Source organism: Meriones unguiculatus, chromosome 9, assembly GCF_030254825.1.
Source record: "Meriones unguiculatus strain TT.TT164.6M chromosome 9, Bangor_MerUng_6.1, whole genome shotgun sequence".
NCBI lineage: Eukaryota > Metazoa > Chordata > Mammalia > Rodentia > Muridae > Meriones > Meriones unguiculatus.
In genome coordinates this window covers 16,334,391-16,354,745 of record NC_083357.1, presented here as the reverse complement: position 1 = coordinate 16,354,745, position 20,355 = coordinate 16,334,391, and the positions used below count along the sequence as shown (strand labels likewise).

The following is a 20,355-nucleotide window of genomic DNA, read 5'->3' as shown; positions in this document are numbered from 1 at the left end:
CATGGGCTACAAAGGAGAAGGGGGTCTAGGTCCTCTCCATGCATGATCCTTGGTTGATTCATCAGTCTCTGCAGGACCGCTGGGCCCAGAATTTTTGGCTCTGTTCCTCAACTATGTTCCTAGCTCTCACTCAAATACACTCAACAGAAAAGGATTTTATAACTCACCCCCTCTTTTTCCTAAGATAAACAGGAATAAGAAAAACCATGGTATCTTCAGACTGGCTTCAAAGTCCTCCTCTGTGGCCTAGCAGGACTGCTCCTCCCTTGGGGGGTAAGGAGGTCAAAGAGCCTACCATTGAGTTCCTGTCAGAAATAGTCCTTGTCCCCCTTACTATGGGAAACCAATTGGTTATTGAGCTACCACGAGCTTCGTCTGAGCAAAGGTTCTAGGTCCATACATGGTCCTTGGTTGGAGAAACAGTTTCAGAAAAAAAACCCTGTGCCCAGATATATTTGGTCCTTGTGGAGCTCCTATCCTTTCCACATCATACTAACTTCCCTTCTGCCGAAGATTTGGTTATGAGTCTTAGTATCTGTTTTGAAACGCTGCTAGGTAGAGTCTTTCAGATGAGTTCTGCGGTAGGCTCCTGTCATATGTCCAATGCACATTCCATTTGTCTTTCTAAGTGAGGATTTGATCATCTTACCCTGTGTCCACTTTCTTGTTTATCTTCTTTAGGTGTATAGACTTCATTATGTTTATCATATCTTGTAGGTCTATATAAGCGAGTATATACCATGTTTGTCTTTCTCCTTCTGAGATACTTCACTCAGAATCATCTTTTCTAGATCCCACCATTTGCCTGCAAACTTCATGATTTCCTCCTTTTTGATTGCTGAGTAGTATTTTATTGTGTAAAATACCACAATTTCTGTATCCATTCCTCCATTGATGTACATCTGGGTTGTTTCTAGGTTCTGGCTATTACAAATAAAGCTGCTACAAACATGGTTGATCAAATGTCCTTGTTGTGTACTTGAGCAATTACCTGATAAAACAGGGCCAGACGAAAGGGGAGGAGGTCCTCCCCAATCCATGGACTTGGAAAGGAGCAGGGAGGAGCTGAAGGAGGGAGGGTGGGATTGGGAGGGATTAAGGGAGCAGGATATAGCTGGGATACAGAGTTAATAAAATGTAACTAATAATAATAAAAAAAGAAAAGAAAAGAAAAACCATGGGCAACAAAGATCACAGTGAGCAAAAAATTTAGTCTGTGCAGCTTTGTAGATTTTTATTCACAATAGCCAGAATCTGGAAACAACCTACATGTCCCTCAACCAAATAATGAACTCAGAAATTGTGGTATATTTACACAATGGAAAACTACTCGGCAATTAAAAAAAAAGAAAATCATGAAATTTTCAGGCAAATAGATGGAACTAAAAAAGATCGTCCTAAGTGAGGTAACCCAGAAGCAGAAAGACATATATGGCATATACTCACTTATAAGTGGATATCAGCCATAAAATATAGGATAAACATACTAAAACCTATGGTCCCAAAGAAGCTAAACAACAAAGAGGACCCTAGGGAAAAAGTTTAATCCTCATTCAGAAGGACAAACAGGATAGACATCAGAAGTAGGGGAAGACAGGGAACAGGAGAGTAGCCTTCCACAGAGGGCATCTGAAAGACTCCATCCAACAAGGGATTGAAGCAGAGGCTGAGTCTCATAGCCAAACTTTGAACAGAGTGCAGGGAATCTTATGGAAGAAGGGGGAGACAGAAAGACCTGAAAGGGACAAGAACTTCACAAAGGGACCAACAGGGCCAAGGATTTTAAAGCTCTGGGCTAGAGAGATGACTCCGCATCTTAAAACACTTGCCACAAAAGTATGAGGACCTGCCTTTGAACTCCAGAACCATGTAAATGAGGACATGGTAGTGTGCAACTGTAATTGCAGTGCGCCTATGAGGATATGGAAGTTAGTAGAGACAGGAGAATCATCAGAGGCCTGCATGCTATGGAGGCTGGTATACAGAGCTGAAAACAACAGAAATGAGATCCCGTCCCAAATGAGAGAGAAGGCAACTATTCACATTTTTTGCTTGCCTCCTGACCTCCATGGATGCAACATAAAATACATATATCCTCACTCTCACTCAAATACACTCAACAGAAAAGGATTTTATAACTCACCTCCTCTTTTCCTAAGATAAATAGGAATAAGAAAAAACTATGGGCAACAAAGATCACAGTGAGCAAAACATTTAGTCTGTGCAGTTTGTAGACTTTTATTCAGGTGCTCCATCTATGCTAAAAATTACCTTTGCATCTATTACATAAACAGAAATCAAGCATAGTTATTTTTATCAAATTCTTTGCAATCACTTGGTAATGATAGGGTAATGAAAAAAAAAAACAATCAAAATGAGTAGAAAGAAGTATGAGACATGTAAACATAGAAGAGCCCATAGAAGCATTTCTAGTTCAGATACTTTGTAGTCTGCTTTGGTAGTCTGCTTCCTTAAAGGGAGCCCAGCAATTAGTAACATTCCCTAGACTGTGATAGCCAAGTGGTGGGGGGTTGTTAAACTTGCACATGGGATGTGGAGGACCTGCTAGATAAATCTGCTTGGGCTGGAGTACATTACTGTGTCATCTGTAGATGGAGACAAAGAAGCCTTTTCTGTAGATGATAGTGATATGAATTAATGAAAGAAGATACTTTTAATTTTTGAACCAGTTATCTCATCTCTCCGAAGCTGGGGCTCTGTATGAACATGAGACTTAAGAAGGATGCTATAACTGTTAATCTTCTTTGGAAGCTTGACTTGGTTAGGAATCACATAGGAGATATTAACTCTTTGTTTCTGAACAGAAAGATTTAACTGAGAGGGAAAGACCCACCCCAAATTTGGGTTACACCATCATAGTAACTGGGGTCTTGGACTTAGTAAAAAGGGAAAACTAAAGTCCAATGAGTGCCAGTATTATCTGGTTTTGCTCTTGATTCCACACAGAATATGATGAACTCCAATGTATTCTCATTTATGTACCGCTCTGAGTTTGTGGACTATCTGCCTTCTTACAGTGTGAGCACAAATGAATCCTGCACTAACTCACTGCTTGTTAGTTGTTTGACCCAGAACTGAGAAGTGGGTGCAGATATTATGAAAAGTGATTTGAGGTTATTTGGGTTCTCAATGTCTTACAGGTTCAAGGAAGAGCATTATAGGCACTGTTCACTTTGCTATTTCATGAGTGATGCTATCATGAGAAAAATGTTTTAAGCTCCTAAAGAGTTAAATACTGATACCTGCAAACCATAATGAAAACTTTATCCCATTAAGAGGATGCCCAACAGAGTGACCGTTTTTAATCATCCCTCTATAAAATATACACATAGTTCAAAAGTATAAAAGAAGTTAATGAGAGGAAGAAGGTAAGATATTCAAAATACCCAGATTCAACTGAGTTCCCAACTAATTATTAGCTAATAGTTTTCACTGTCATTTAAACAAGGAACTTCACTTGATTTTTTTTATACTATTAAGAATAATCCAGTTGCTTTGGGAAATCCATTATTAGGAGAAGGCTTTTCTGGCTTAATTTCCCATTTTTTTATTTCTATTAAATAAAGGATTCTTACATTAGGCCTTGTATTATTAACTGCTTAATGGATTTAGGAAGCAAGTAGAAAAGACAAATTGTTCTTTGCATTTAAATGAGACAAATAACATTCTCAACAGATTATATGCATGTAGGAAAAAAGTTCTATCCTATTTCTACATTTTCAGTCTGCAGAAGTAATAAATTTATCCATTAGTGGCCAAGTGTGTCCTCTGTTGTGCTCATTATCAAGTATTCCCAGGCGTTCAGGAGCTTATAAGTATAAATTAATGTGACTTTTAAACTTGATAATAGAAATATGCAACATAAGAATCATAACGGTGAAACAATTCCCACACCAGTGCTTTTAAAAAAATAAAAGATAACATTAAATGTTAAATTAGCCTATTATTGTCAATGTTGGAATGTGTTATCTTGTCAGAATGAAGCAACAAAACATAATCATCAATAAAGCCCACATGGTTGCCATAGTTTCTTCCCAGTTTCCCGATTTTGCTCATTTCTGTAAAACCACACTGCCAAATACTAGGCAACTTTCAAAAGCTGATTGACTTAGGTACTTGTCAGTCATCCACATGTGTTTAGAACACACACAAACCGTGCCTTACACAGTTACTGTCTGCTAGGCAGGGTCAGACTTTAGATATAGGTCAGATCCCCAGGAAAATAAGAGCTTTCAGATCCCCACGAAAACGAGAGCTTTCAGATCCTCATAAGAAAGACTTCAAAGAATAATGTGGACAAAACAACACTTGGGTATGTGATCTAGGTATTGTAAGAATGAGAATGGACAGCAGCTGGTTCCAACATCTGTACACCTCAGGGTGCTTATTGTATCCAGCACTGCTACAGTTGTTGTTGGGGGGCAACTTTTTGGCACTTTGTTTTGTTTTTTTCTCTCATACATTAATCCATACAGCAGTTTCTCCTCCCTCCAATCATCCCAATACCTCATCCCACCTCCCATTTCCCAAAAATTTATTCTTGCCTGCCTTTCCTTCAAAACAAACAAACAAAAATCAAAATAAAACAACAAAAGAGCAGATTTCCCAGGGATATCCATCAAACATGGTGAAATAAATTACGATAAGACTAGGCAGAATCCCTCATATCAAGGATGGAAGGGTCAACCCAACCAGAGGAAAAGAGTCCCAAACCCAGGCAAAAGAATCAGAGTCACCCCTACTCCCATTGTTGGGAAGCCAACAAGAACAAAGCTAATAACAATGACATATGCAGATACAAATAGATAGATAGATAGATAGATAGATAGATAGATAGATAGATAGATAGATAGATAGATACACACACAGTTCAGACTTACAGGGTCTGTGTTTGTTGCTTCAGTCCCTGTGAGTCCCTGTGAGCCCTTTGTGTTCTTCTGGTGTTCTCATCCTCTCTGGCTCTTACATTCCTTCTTCCCCCACTTCTGTGGGATTCTACTTCTGCTGTTAGAGGTCCACTTCTACTTCTACTTCTGCTGTTAGAGGTCCACATCAGGACTGAGCTGTACATCTATTACATATGTGCAGGGGCTTAGATCTATCCTTTAGGGATTCTCTGGTTGGTGATCCAGTACTTGTGAGCCCCAACGGGACCAGGTTAGTTGATTTTGTAGGTTTTCTTGTGGTGTCCTTGATCTCTCTGGCTCTTTTAATCTTTCCTCCCGCCTCTTCCATAAGATTTCCCAAGCTCCACCTAATGTTTGGTTGTGGGTCTCTGCATCTGTTTGTATCAGCTGCTGGGTGAAGCCACTCAGAGGACTGTTGTGCTAACCTCTTGTCTTCAAGTTTAGCAGAGTATCTTTAATAGTGTCAGCGATGGGCTGTCTCACATGGCATATGACTCAAGTTGAATCGCTGGGTGGGAAGTTTTGTATGGGGGTTTGTGTCCCTCTCTCTCAGTGGAGTCTTGTCTGGCAATGGAAGGTGGCCACTTTAGGCTCCATTCCCATTCCCACGTTAATGCCCCCTGCACATCTTCCATACCCCATATCTCCTGCCTTCCCTCAAGCTTCTGTGAGTCTCAGTTAGGATCACTACCACAGACTCCGAGGTCACATCATAAACTCCCAGATACCTCCATACCAATTTCGTATTCTCTCCCAGCTCTATTTCCTTTCTCTACACCTGTTTCCACTCCCTCTTCTGCTCAGTTCTTTCCTTTATCTAATTCAGATGTTTATTTTATTTCCCCTTTTGAGTGATATTTCAGCATCCTCTCTTGGGTCCTCAACTTTAGTTAGCTTATTTAGGTCTGTGGATTGCAGGATGGCTAACCTGTACTTTATGGCTAATATCCACTTATAAGTGAGGGTGTTTGATCACAGCAACAAGAAAGTAAAACAAGCACTTTCACTCGTCCCATATGTACTGCCCTGTGTGCATATGGATCAGCAGGGGCAAAGACCATGACTGGGTTGGATCTTCAGTATGCGAACCTTGTAGATGGTTTTCTCTGTAGTTCTATTAACACTACATTTACAATTTTCCTAAAAACAGCAAAATAAGAACATTTTATAGCAATAGCTGTCTCTATGTAATTCTGTGTGACTGGGGTATTAGAACAGGACATAAAACAGTACTTGGCTTTTCCCATATGTGTGTCTGAGGTGATATGCAATTCAAAGAGAAACAAGTTACATAACTCCAAACATACATACATACATACACACACACACACACACACACACACACACACAGAGAGAGAGGAGGGAAGAAAGCAGTGGCTGAAAACCCAAAAGTGCTAAGAAAATCTGAAAAGTTATAGTTATGGTTTAAGTGAAGACATTACTATACAGTAAACTTGATAGCATAATTTATAAATGAGTCACTTTAAGAAAATGCCAATAGGGGTCTCCAATCTGAGGGGAAGATGATCTGAAACTCCCAAACTGGTGAGTGGAGGGACAGCTGAAGGAAGAATATCGATGTTGAGGCTTCCTGGACTAGAGAGGACAACCCATGAGCTGTGACAGTTTGGATCCAGGCACTTGTCTCCCTACTCAGCTGCTGAAGCTGCCATTGCCTCAAGCACCAGCCTCCCTGCTTGGTGACAGACAGTGGAGGTGGCCCCAAGTATAACAGTCCCTGCTGGCTGCCACAAGCAAGAGCCTCCATGCTCCCTGTCTAAAAAGGCAGAGGCAGCCCCAACCACAGGCCTCCCTGCATGGTGGTCAAACAGTGGACACCACTGACAGATCTTCTACACTTTCATTTGCCCCTGCAGGCCCAAATCTGAGAATAGAGAACAACGGGATCCCATGTGCTTTCCGATTAGGCCTGTGAGTGAGCGAATGTGCCTTCAAGTGAATGCATGCAGAGCCCCAGATGCAGGGTCCCCCTACACTAGCAGCTAGGCCTCTGATCCCTCTCACCCATACCCCCAATGTGGGTAAGATAGGGATCCCTGGGACAGCATTCTCAACATTCAAACCCCTGCTGTGTGAGTCTCCCAGTGGTGTCCAGGCAAACAATTCCTGGAGCCAAGATGGTGCAACCCAGACAGATCTGAGCGCCTAGAGGACAATAAAACAGGCCTATAGACCACTGAGGCCTTCAGGGCACCTGTGCATGTACACTGTGCCTGCAAAACACACCAGCAACCCAACCTGTGCTTAAGCTCCAGCCTCCAGGCGTCTACACCCACTAGCACCCAGTCCTCCAAGGCACACTCCCACGCACACTCCCCTGCTTTCACACATGCACCTGAGACCTTCCTCCCTTAGCAACGGCTGAAACAACAACATCCACTCTCAAACCAATGGACCTCTGTCATTTTCCTGAAGAATACTCCAGACTCCAGAGACAGAGGGACCCCGCCAGCAGTACAGACTCCAGGAACAATCAGCTAAAGTTACTGATAAGCAGATAGCTAGAGAACAGCATAAGAACACATCCAACAAAAATCACGACATCATGGTTTCACCAGAAACCCCCCGCATCCTTTTAATTCATTGGAAACACAGGAAAATGAGCTCAAATCTATGTTTATTCAGTTTTTAGAGGTATATAACGAGTAAATGAACACAGCTCTCAGGGAAATACAGGCAAATACAGCCAAAAACAACAACAACAACAACAATAAAAAAAGACACATGTAGGGGCTGGAGAGATGGCTCAGTGGTTAAGAGCACTGTCTGCTCTTCCTCAAATGGACCCGGGTTCAATTCCCAGCATCCACATGGCAGCTCACAACTGTTTGTAACTCCAATTCTAAAGGATTTGAAATCCTCACACCAATGCACATAAAATAAAAAATAAATTATTAAAAAAAAAGATACATGTAAATGGTGGGAACTGGAAAAGATCATCCTGAGTAAGGTGACCCTGAAGTACAAATACATGCATGGTATATTGTCACTTATATGTGGATATTAGTCAAATAACATAGGACAAACACTAAAATCAACACTCCCAAAGAAGCTAAAGAAGAAGGAGGGCCCTAGGGAAGTTGCTCAGTCCTCACTCAGAAAGCAAATGGAATAAACATCTGAAGCTGAAGAAAATAGGGAACAGGACAGGAGCTTACCACAGAGGGTCTCTGAAAGACTCTACCCAGCAGGGTATGGAAGTTGATGCTGAGACTCAACCAAACTTTCATCAGAGTGCAGGGAATCTTATGAAAGAAGGAGGAAATCGTAAGCCCTGGCAGGGACAGGAGCTCCATAAGAAGACCAACTGAACCAAAAAATCTGGGCCCTGGGGACTTTGCAAAGACTGATACTCCAACCAAGGACCATTCATGGAGATAACCTAGACCTCTTGCTCAGATGAAGTCAATGGCAGCTTAGCCTCCAAGCGGTTTCCCTCGGGCTGTCTCTAACATGAACTCAGTGGCTGCCTCTTTGATCTCCTCTCCACTAGGAGTAGTGCAGCTGCACCAAAACACAGGAAGAAATGCAGCCAGGCCTGAACAGACCTGATAGGCTAGGGTAAGATGGACTATCAGTGGACTGAGGGAGGGGGCAAGGGAGAAGAAAAGGGACAGTGGGTAGGAATGGGAGGCATGAGGGAGGTGGCCACAGCTAGGATACAAAGTGAATAAATTGTAATAATAAAAAAATTAATTAATTAGTTAATTAAAAAGAAAATGTCACTACAGTGTAGCTGCAGTGATAAAAAAGGTAGAATTAGAAAACAGAATGCAACAATTATTTCATTATCATCTAATATTTGAGATATCAGTCAATTAATTATGTCATGGTCAGGTGGCTTTACCTTATCCCATGACATTCCCTGATGGTAACAGGAATTACTTATAAATAAGCTTTAAAACATGAGTTTGAAAGAGAGTAAGGAGTGGTATATGGGAGAGTTTGGAGGGAAGCAAGTGAAGAAGAAAATGATATAATTAAGTTATAATTCTGAAAAATAAAAATAAAAAAAAATTAAAAATTACACATACACACACACAAAAGCAAAAGGCTCAAGAGCTGTAATTAGTGGCTCACACCTATAATCTGATCCCTCAGGAGGATGAGATAAGTGGTTTGTGGTTTGTGTGGGATCCTGTTATGTCCCAATGCATCAAAATGAACTCACTTCCAACACAGGTGTACAGTCATGTCCTTCATCCTGAACCCTCAAATGAGCTGGTCAGAAACTGAGCTTACTCAGCTGCCATCCTTCCTTAAGTCTTAGCCCAAGAGAATCCCTTCCCAGGGATGCTCTCATATTTATTCATATGGGTCTCATAAGCCCAACCTGTGATAAAATTTCAGAACACAAAGTGTGTGTGAATTCTTTCCTAAAAATGTAACAAAACCTGCCTCTAGTCCAACCACGAGCAGAACTGCTGTCATTATTGGTGACATCCTGAGTGCACTCTTGACTTTATGTTGCTTTCAGCACCCTGATCTCCCAATGGCTTTACTCACTAAGCCCTTTTCACAACATTCTATGTTTGCTCTTGTCCATATCGACAAAGTTTTCTAAATTATTGCTACAACCCAGTTCCAAAGGCCCAAGAACTAGTTTTCTTCATCTATTATCTCCGTGTACTTCACTTCATGATATTAACAGGTTTTTCTCTATTAATCCTTTCATCATTAAACAAATCACTGTAAGACAAAACTAATCATCCTCTTTTAGTTGTCTGTGTGAGGAATTTTCTCAGTGATGAAAACATAATCAATAAAAAACATATTTGCCCATGGAAGCTCAGTATCCAAGTGGGTTCCCTAGTAAGGGGAACAGGAACCATCTCTGCCATGAACTCAGTGGCTGGCTCTTTGACTACCACTCCCCACTGAGGGAGGAGCAGCCTTGCCAGGCTACAGAGGGGGACATTGTAGCCAGTCTTGATGAGACCTGTTAAGCTAGGTTCAGATGGAAGGGGAGGAGGACGTCCCCTATCAGTGGACTTAGAGAGGGGCAAGGAGGAGATGAGGGAGGGAGGGTAAGATTGGAAGGGGGTGAGGAAGGGGGCTATAGCTGGAATACAAAAAAATAAACTGTAATTTATATAAAAATAAACATTTAATTAAAAAGTATTTGCATCTATAAATGTCTATAGTATCTTGAATATCATCAGTGATGTAAACATGGAATTTCAATACTTGGGGTAAAAAGCAAGACCCATTGCAAGTCTTGCTTGCTTAAATTTAAGTTATTGAATGATAAATTCAATAAATTAAGATGCAGAAACATCTTAATTACTATAGAAATATTTAAAAGTTTCTGATGGAAAATGTTCATTAAATAATAGCCTGAAGTGATAAGCAGTTTGCAAATGACATAAGAATCAGATTATAAATTAGTGGGCTTTCATTATGTTCCTTCATATATTTTACCTTTTGGATCCCTGTTCTTCCTTTTTCCCACTCCTTTATTCCCAAGACCTGCACAAGACCAAACCAGTTAAAAATTCAGACTTGAAAAGGCAGGGTTTCTCAAGGATCTACCCTTAGCTGAAGGGCAATTTTCAGTTGATGACTGTTGAGGAAGAAGACTACCTCTTTTTCAGAATGTGGCCTCTGGAAAGCTGTCCACGCCCCAGTGGATGACCCACATGCATGTGCACTGATTGGACTTGGAGGTTAAATAAACAAACAAAAAAGCAATTATGAAATAAAGACCTGAGTTTGGGAGAGAGATGTGATGGGGCTCCTGGGAGAAGTGAATGGGAGTAATGAGAGGTGAATATGATCAAGATATGGTGTTTACATACATTAAATTTTCAAAGAATAAAAAATAAGAATATTTCAGTAGTGAGATTTATGAGACTTTTCAATGTGGAGTGCTCAGGAATCTATAAATGTGACCTTTCAATTTTCATAGAAATTAATTGCTTCAGGGCTCAGTGGCAGAACTTTCAAAGCTAATATTTGAAGTTGAATGCAGCAGTATATGTAGAAGTTGCCATAGGAAGGTGAGAAAGTTGACAAAACATGCCAAGAAGCTAGCTGATTAATTTTTTTTACATGAGCAAGAAACCTCACAAATTCACTTGTACAGATTTACCATCACCATTGACAGGCAAAGGGAAAGCAGTATTTATTTTGAATAAAAATTTCTTATATACAGTGGAAGTTCTTACTAAAATCTTTAATTAGAGGGTAAATGGAAACTTGGTTATGCCCAATGCTATAAAATACTATCCCATTGAAATTATATTTGCGGTTTAAACAAGGTGAGTCTTTGAATCTTTCCTTTAGTTTTCTTTCTGGCAACACTGGGGACTAAAGTGGAGAAATATATATCATCTTCTATGTCTTCACTCTGCCATTGAGCACATCCTCAGAAAGATTTAAGTCTAGAATGCAGAGAAAGCAAATGGTCAGTCATGACTGTCTAAGGAAGCCTTATTTTAGACGATTTTAAAGCACTGATCTATTTGCATGCCTGAGACTGATTATTTGTGTACCTGCAATATATAATCTATGCCAATTGGTTCTCTTGTTCTACCCATAGACTGAAGTCAGATCATCAAGCCTGATAGCAAGTACTTTTACCCACTGAGAACCTCACTAGTCCTCAAAGCCCTGTTTTGAAATTATATTTTATGAAGCACAATGCTCATCTTGAGTATGAAAGGCATGAATATGTGGCCTGGTCTCCATTGCAGCTGCTTTCCCCTTAGCACAAATGAGTAGTCTTATTTTTATTATAAGCTGTGAAGCAGAGGGGTCTGTGTCCAACAAGAATCAACAACAGAGTTTTTAGGAAAATAAAGAGGTCACACTCTCTAAAAAAAAAAAAAAAAGGCTCCAAGAAAGGAGAGTGGCTTTGCCTTCTTGGTGATTGATGGCCTGTCTATGGGGATGCTGGCTACAATAATGGTGTCATGGCCTCTTCTCAACAGTGGAAAAGGCTGTTCATCCCAGCATAATAGAAGTGACAGAGGACTGTGCCTACTGAGCTCGGTTAGGCTTATGATACAGGGTGATGTGTACAATTGATGCTTAGCTTACTTTACAAATACAGAAGTGGTACTAGAAAAGACAACAAAACTTTATCAATTGTTAGTGATCAAAGTTTCTGCTTGTTTTATCGATACTTAATTTACAAATTTTATTTGTAAGCATTTGTAAATTTTATTGTAAAATATAAATGTGCTGGAGAAAATTAAAACTGTGTGCTTCCTGAGGTAACAAAGGAAGCATTGAGATTGGAATCTGGCCACTCAAATCTAATGCTTCTGCTACACAGCTATCATGATGGTAAGATGATAACCTGTTTCTCCCTCTAGACCTCCTAGGCAAAGACTTTCCTGATTTCCCCATTGCAGGATTATGTTACACCCTTTGACAAGATCCTGTCTGCCCCTTTCTACCCTTGCTGTAGGGCCTGACAAAGGGCATTCAGGTCTGCTGCTTACTCTGCCTCCTGCCACTGCCTTCTCTCATCAACTACTTAGTGCCTTTCCCCCCTAATGACACAGTTGTGTGCTTGGACAGCCTTTGGCAAACACAATTCACCTGCATTGTGATCCCCTGACTTTATGAAAGATATGTAATCGAAAAAATCCACATATTACTTTCTAGACTGAAGAAGCTGTAGCTGGGTCTGCCCCTACTTTCTACTCCCTGCTTTCCTCCTTAACCAGAAACCTCTGCTTTTAACACCTCCTTTCCTAGTTTGCTTCTCTTGCTGTATTTAATGGTAACATGTCTGACACTGTTTCTACAAATGACCTCTTGTCACCGTGCCTATAATCTTATCTGGGATCAAGGAGGATGCGTGAGTAAATTATTGCATCATGAAAAAGCCTACTATTCTAATAGTCATTTTAGAAATTCCTGGAGAGTGAGGAAGTAAGACATGAAGGGTTAGCAAATAGTTAGGACTCTACCTGCTGTCTTCACACATCCATTTCCTCTGCTCTGTTCCAATGAACTATTTTTTCTTGGCATGTCATCAGGGAAAAGTCATGACACAGATCTATGTGGTGGAACCTACAGAGTGACAGACTATATTGCATTAGGAAAAGAACCAGTTTGTATTGGGCTTGCTTTGTAATTGGGTGGGTGGTTTGCAAGTTTTTCCTACAGCAGCTGGCAGAGATCACTAGAACCATGGGCAGTCCTAGACAACACAGCCCTTCCTGCCAAACTGGGAGGTGCTTTCAGGGCTGCAGCTATGGAGAAGCCACTGAACCAACTTGAGTCAATGTTGTAATTTTCTTTTTAAAAACTTGTTCTTAACTTTCTCTCTTTCTGTCTCTCTGTTTGTGTGTGTGTGCTGGGATGCATATTTACAAACGCTTGTTCATCACAATGTGCATAGAGAAGTCAGAGGACCACTTAAGCAGTGGGTTTTCCCCTTCTGCATGTGTGTTCTGGACATCAGACTAAGGTTATCCATCTTGGTGACAAGTGACTTTACCAACTGAGCCATCTCACTGGCTCCTGGTGTTGTAACTGTATAAGCCACAGATCACTGTTTGTATGTGAAGTTCTTCTCTACTTTCCATGGATCAAAGGTTTAAATGAGCATCTGTGGAGATATTCTGTGGTAATGTCACCTTGTTCCATTACTCCTACCCCAGGACAGAGGCTGAAGCCTGAGTTAGTGTTACTTTATCCCTGTGCTGCATCATAGGGAACCTTTCGCTCTCGGTTAAGCAACACCACACCCCATTTCATCTGGAGACTGGAGTTAAGGACTGTTTTGTCCTTTTTTCGGCTCATCTACTTTGGAAGTTTTGGCAGCTGAGCTTGGCACATCAGCAGATAAATAAAAAAGTTTTGAGTTGCTCAAGAGTTTTTTTTTAAAACACTTAGTACATGCACGTATGTGTACATATGAGTATATGTGTAGTTACATGTTGAGATCAGTGAATAACTTGCAGGAGTAAATTCTTTCTTCCATCATGTTTTTGGAGATAAAAGAAGTCTTTGGGCTGGGCAAAAGTTTTTTTTTTGGTTGTTGTTGTTTTGGTTTTTTGTTTGTTTCAATCTAGAATTACCATGAAAGGGGATGCTAAGGGGAAATGTTTAGACTGAGTTGGTCCCTTGGCATGTCTACGGGGGATTATGTGTTAACTGAAAGTAGTTCACAGTGTTGGGTATCATTCCCTGTGCAGGTGATTCTGAATTATATGTGAAAAAGAGAGATGTTCATTAATCAGTTCTTTTTGTTCTTGAGTGTGGATGACTGTTAGCATTTTTTTCAAGTGCCTGCTGCGGGTTTCCCTATGGTAGTGGATTGCAACATGGATGTGTGTGTGAGCTGAGGAAACCCTTTTTCCTTTCAGTTGATCTTGTTAGGGTATTTTAACACAGCAGTAAGGAAGGAAACCAAGACACCTTCTGAGGCATCACGCTGTCCCAGCTCAGGAGGATGCGAAGTGGTTTTAGACATGTGCAGCTGGAATTTCAGTTAGGTGGGGGAATCCTATTGATGAATGTTGCTAATAGTGGTGCCTTGTGTTTGACTATTTCTAACAGGTATATTTTCAGCATTATTCCTAAATAAAAAGGTAATATGTGAAGAAAGACAATGAATGCCTTGAATTTCCTGTTTTATAACATCAGTACCTTTTAACACATCATGTTACACACAAGGAATAGATGATTTTGATAAAAAGCTTGAATTTGACAGGTGTCCTAGTACCTTTGACCTGACAGAATGTCTTACTATCACTTATTTATTCCCGAAGCCACTGACATCTTTCAGTTCTACAAAAGAATTGCTGGTATCTATTAAATACTACTCCAAGTTTAAGATTATTTGGCTTAATATTTGGCATATTTTCAAACAAAAAATTTTAACACATGATGAATAGAAAAATAACCAAATCACCCTAATCTTATAGAAAATTTCCTGGTAAATGTTAATAGTTTGGCTTCTTGGTGAAAGAAAAACGTTATTTTCCTTTATGCCCTCCCTCAGCCAATTCATCTTTGGCCTTTCATCAATAAAAAAAGGGGGAACAAGCAAGCAAGTGGTGCTTGAGTGATGCTTGAGGATACTTGAAGACAACTTATTCTTTCAAGTGGATTAAATAATTCATCCCTGAAGATCTCATGACCTGATGGCATTGCAAAAAAAAGGGCTATTTCTTCAGAGGGAGGACATTTGTAAATTGGATAAACGAAGGCGGAGAGTCAGGCTGCCTGAATTCAGTTGCAGTCCTCCTTGCTTCTAAGGAGTATGATTGGGCAGAGTTGTTTCACTCCTCTGTGCATAGGTGCCAGTTTGAGTTGCTGTGAGATCATCTCATCTTTATGCCATCTCCTATAGCACTTAGTGCTGGGTAAAAGTCAACCACTTTCACACAGTCTTAAAGCTATGGATATTCTAAAACAAAATCGGTCGAAGTGTTAAAAATATGTAAATTGCACATTTTACATGTATGCTTTAGGGGAAATCAGATGGCTTTGGCTCGAGCCATGAGTCTCTTGTTCACCCTAAGATTTAAGCAATTCTTGGTACTTAGTGGTTTGAGTGAATGAATAAATGAACTATTAATTGATTAATTCTCAAATCTATTCCTCTTGATGTTTTCTATTATTTTTCCTGGTGGCCTGAATGTCTTCAGTGTGCCTGTTTACCTTTATAAATAATCAACACAGTCTTCTGAGAAATAGTGTGGTTTATGTTCTGTGTATGACGGAAAATACAAAATTAATTGCCTTTCTGTCGTGTTTTTCATTGATCCTTCTGTGTGAACCAACGTCTGCCAGTGTCTTCAAACTGATAACAGTGATCACAGTGTTTAGCATTTTTAATACAGCAATGTGTGTGGTAGTGGTGTGTGGTGGCTTGAAAGAGCAGGAGGTAGAGGTTTTTAAATAATAACTGATTTTTTAAAATATTTTTTATATTCAGTCCCGTCAGTTTCCATGAAAAGATCATAAAACTTAGTAAGCAATTTCCCATCAATACCTAAGAGCATAAATAAGACTTTGCTGTAAAATTGAACAACTTTTATATTAAAAGGATTTTTTTAAAACAAAGTTCTCATTTATATTCTTCGGTGTTTGAATAATTTTTCGTTGTGAGATTTGACTATGATGCTGTGATCGTAAAGCATGCAGACTGACTCTCAGTGTGTCACTTCTTAGCATAATCTACAGGTTCATGAAGCCTGCTTGTCAACATCCCTTGTCACACACATAGGTGGAGCATTATAGGGCATAGAAGCATGGAGACCAGCCACCAGTTATGCACTTACCAACATAACTGGCTCGATGTTGATTCATATAAGCTTTACAAGAAAGGTCTTTTCAACCAAGTTAAAGCTAGGGTCCTCCTGACTTCAGGTTTTTGCCTTTGAATACCTCTGGTCCATTCCTTGAGGGCCTCTGCCTCTTAATACCTCTGATCAACTGAGGAGCCTCTGCTTCCTGATTTCTAAACACTGTTGTCTCTTGATTTTCTTTTGCTTCTGTTTCTATGAAAATGAAAAATTGTGTCATTTCTGGCTGTTTTAATCACCTTACTGGAAGAGTTTTAGTTACATTCACGATGGCTAATCTCACTCAAACCTTACTTTTAAATTCTGTATATCCAGTATCTCCTCCATGTTTCCAGAGCACACAGTCGGGGGCTTCTTGTCTGCAGAACATAAGCCTAGACTATCCTTTTTCTCATACATTTCATTCTTTTGCAAAGCAAGTTTCATTCCCCCCTCCCAGGAGCAATATATTTGCTTTTGTACTCTCCCATCACTGCAGATTTTTAGCATGGCATTTACAAAAAGGAATGGCCAGAGGTTTTACTCTGTCTTCTTCCACTGATGATGTTTGAATTCACTGAGAACAAGACACTGTCTTTTCACAAAAATGTACCGATAATGAAGAACGTACATGTCAACACAGCACAATCAGTGAAAAATTGCTGTGAGGAGAAAGGGATAAATCCATGTTTTAGAAACACTTGCCATGTTTCTTCATAAAAGTGGACATTTTGTAATTTACATAAATCTTAATCACTTCAAGTGAACTGTAGTCAATTGAACTGATGCAGAATGTAGAGGCTGCTTGTAGATGAGGGAAGGAATGTGGGAGATTAAGACACATAGCCTCTGATTGCCGTGATGGAAGAGCTGTAGAAACAGTGGTGGTGCTGGTACAACCTAGTGACCTTAATTAGGACTGGTGAATTAACTAAGTAAAATTGCTAAAATATTAAGATAGAGTGCCAAGTATGTGAGTGTCTCTGCATGTGTGTGTGCATATATGCACTAATAGTAATTAGTAATTATGTATATGTTTTCTAAAAGGAAATGACTTTTTACTAAATAGAAAACCCCTCAAAAGAAGTCCATAATTGGGTTTAGAAACAAATATGCTTTCTGCAATCACTTTTTGTCCCACTAACTCTCATTCCAAACAAATACTGTGCAACAGAAAACATCATTAAGTAATGTTAAATTTACAAAGTGAATGAGTACACTATTAAACAATTAAAAGAAAGAAGGCACTGTTTAAATAAATACGGCCAGCACTGTTTGTTACTTTGCTGCCCACAGGCAGAGAGGCTGTTCAAGATTGTCTGTGCCCATGGCCACACATGACAGATGGTGACACTTCTGCCATTTGTTTTTGATCGAATGAGTCAAGCAGTCATGAGGCTTACACGTCAGATTCACTGGGTTTGTGTCTTCAGTCCATCCAAGACTTTGTGACCTATGTGAGATGTTTGGTTCTCCCACTGCACAATTGTCTCATATGATATGTAGAGGGAAAAATCATCAGTTTGTGTATGTGAATTTTCATAGCCTGGTTGGGGCTTTGCCATTTTTAATAATGTAGAGATCCAAACAGATTTATGTTGAACAAAGACTTAATTTACAAAGAATATGATGGATTATAAAAATAACATTACGAGAAATTCTTTGATCCCTTCCTCTTAAATTTTTATTTAGTATATTTCATTATTAATGCATTTTTATTCCACTAACAGGCCAAGTAATAATTTATAGGCTTTGAGCAAATTAATATTAAAGACAATACCAAGAGCTGTTACTGTTAGCTGTCATTAGATGTCGTTACATCTCGTAAGCTAACGTAATTAAAATAGAGACAAACTCCTCGCCTTGGGAGGATGGTCTTGCAGGGTTGATGTCCTTGTTTGAATTTTTTTCTAACCCATATTTCTTTCTGTTTCCCTTCTTTCCATGCTGACTTTGATGTAGCAGACCACTTGGGGATTGAATTCATGGGTAAGATGAAACAATTTGTTCCTTAAATATTCTGAGTCATTTCGATACTGTACATATTGTTTTCCTCCAACTGATTATAATCAAAATGTCTCATTATCAGGATCTATTGGCTATCAAAAAACCCTTTAGTCCATTTTACACTATGTAACAGCTCAAAATAAAAGCCTCAGTTATATACCCAGAAGATGATGTGGTGTCCAGCATTTTTGAAATTCTGCAAAGATAGAATTTGCATTTATACTTTGATGTTTTCCTCTCATTCCTCATATTTTTTAATCTGTTAAACTGAGGTTCTAACAGTTCCTATTTTAGTATATATATAAATTTCTTGAGTCAGTAATTCCACATGGAAAACATATATGATAGACAACAACAATTCAAAAATCTATATTGTTTTCTACTCAAATCCTTTTTCTTCTCACAAAATGACTGTGTTGGTACATTTTAACACCAGTACTAATTTTAATTGTAGACATAAACAGATTTCCATTAGCAAAATTAAAATAATTCTTCTTAAAATACTATTAATTTTTGACACATTTTTTAAAATATTAGTATTTCTTCAAGAAACTTTACCTTCTGTATTTATTGAAAATTGCATTACAAATTGAAGATAATTCTGAGTCTATTACAAGTTAAGTAAAATGTAAGCCATGAAATTCAATATGGCAAGGTGCTTAGTAGCTATGAGTTAAAGAAACTGAGAAAACTCACCTTTGAGGCTGAGTTCTTCCAGTTCTGCCCAATTGTATCTTAAACTTTAGGTTTTTTTCTTATATAAAGCAGATCTAAATACTTGCTTATTATGTACTGTGGATTGTGAGAATTCAGACAAATTCACTCGTACTCACTCATACACAAGCCCATTCATTAAGACAATGCTTATTTAATCTCAGTCAGCAAAAAATGAAGGCTGATTACTAGAAATAATCTGGGTAGAATTTAGAGACTAGTAACTTACAGCAATAAAATAATAAGTATCTTAGTTCTACTCAGGCAAGATTATACTAGCTTGGACTCCTGTGATGTAAGAAGTGTATGGAAAAGCTAATAAGTCTTTAGAATGTCATATTAACAAATATTTGAAATGAAGAGATGATGAAGGTTACTCTGGCAAATTTTTAAGGATGACTTCAAATTTTCCTGTTTGTGTTCTTAGTTAGGAGGTATACTATTACTGAGAAAAAGCTGACCATGCAGAACATTCATAGGAGATGTTTATGAAATTGGATATAAAAATATGAGTTTAGGGTACCTTATTTGAGAGAAGATGTCAAGTTGGTTGTATTGCTGTGAAGTATGGAGGGTTATAGATTGGTGGCATCATTTTTGTGTCAGAATTTCTATTTCCTGTTTCATGACCTGACTCATGAATAAGAGGTTGTAACTACCTTGTATATTGACGGATAATAATTTGAAGACGCTATGAGAAAGAAAAATTTTCAACGAATGCTCAGGCTAGTGCACAGCCAAACTGAGAGAGAGAAGCAAACAAATCAAACTGGAGATCAACATTTAAGAAGATATACTTTTGGATCAGTTGTATAAATAGGTAACTGTTGCTCGAGATGAAATTAGGGTTTTAGAATTGAGATAGAAAATGTTTATTATATGCAAATTTCTATAGGCAATGGAAATGAGCTGATTGTTTATAGCTAAGAATATTAGCAACTGGATAAAAAATAATTCATCAATGTCTCAAAAACAGAACGTTTTATTGTAAGGTAGTATTCTTTCTTGCCTAGGGCAAAGTGGCTCTGGTAAACAACTGACTACTAAGCAATAATTAGGTGACACAGGTTGATGCTTTCCTGTGGCTTCAACATTTCCTACGGTTACTTTGTCAGTTGCCTATAGCTAGTATATGGGTACAGAGAACCTAGTCTTCCTTAAAAGATTTGGTCTGAAATGGCTCACATCTTTATTTTCTTAATAGTTTGCTCTCTAGAACTAATCAAATAACCCCATTAATCCTTAAATGAGACTAGTAAATGCTACTTTAGACTCTCTTAAAAAAAGAATAGACTGTTTTAGTAATTTATACCATAATATGAATACCTGAAATGAGAAAAAAATCAGAATTTTTGTAAGACCCAACAAGAAGTGTTCTTTAGGAGCCGGGAGGTCAGGAGTATTGGAATATATATGTATGTACATATATATGT

General features: G+C 38.9%; 1 protein-coding gene across 7 annotated transcripts in view; it reads left to right on the top strand.

Annotated features, from left to right (window-relative positions):
- Nrg3 (neuregulin 3) overlaps positions 1–20,355 on the top strand; it is a 1,164,783-nt gene that overhangs the window by 1,014,138 nt on the left and 130,290 nt on the right. For 4 of the 7 annotated variants that reach the window (XM_060390918.1, XM_060390914.1, XM_060390916.1 and 1 more), the window contains exon 4: positions 18,164–18,190. In XM_060390918.1, the coding sequence (XP_060246901.1) occupies positions 18,164–18,190 (27 nt within the window). The remainder of the gene's footprint in view (positions 1–18,163; positions 18,191–20,355) is intronic. The other 3 variants (XM_060390919.1, XM_060390917.1, XM_060390915.1) reach the window with 1 other exon arrangement.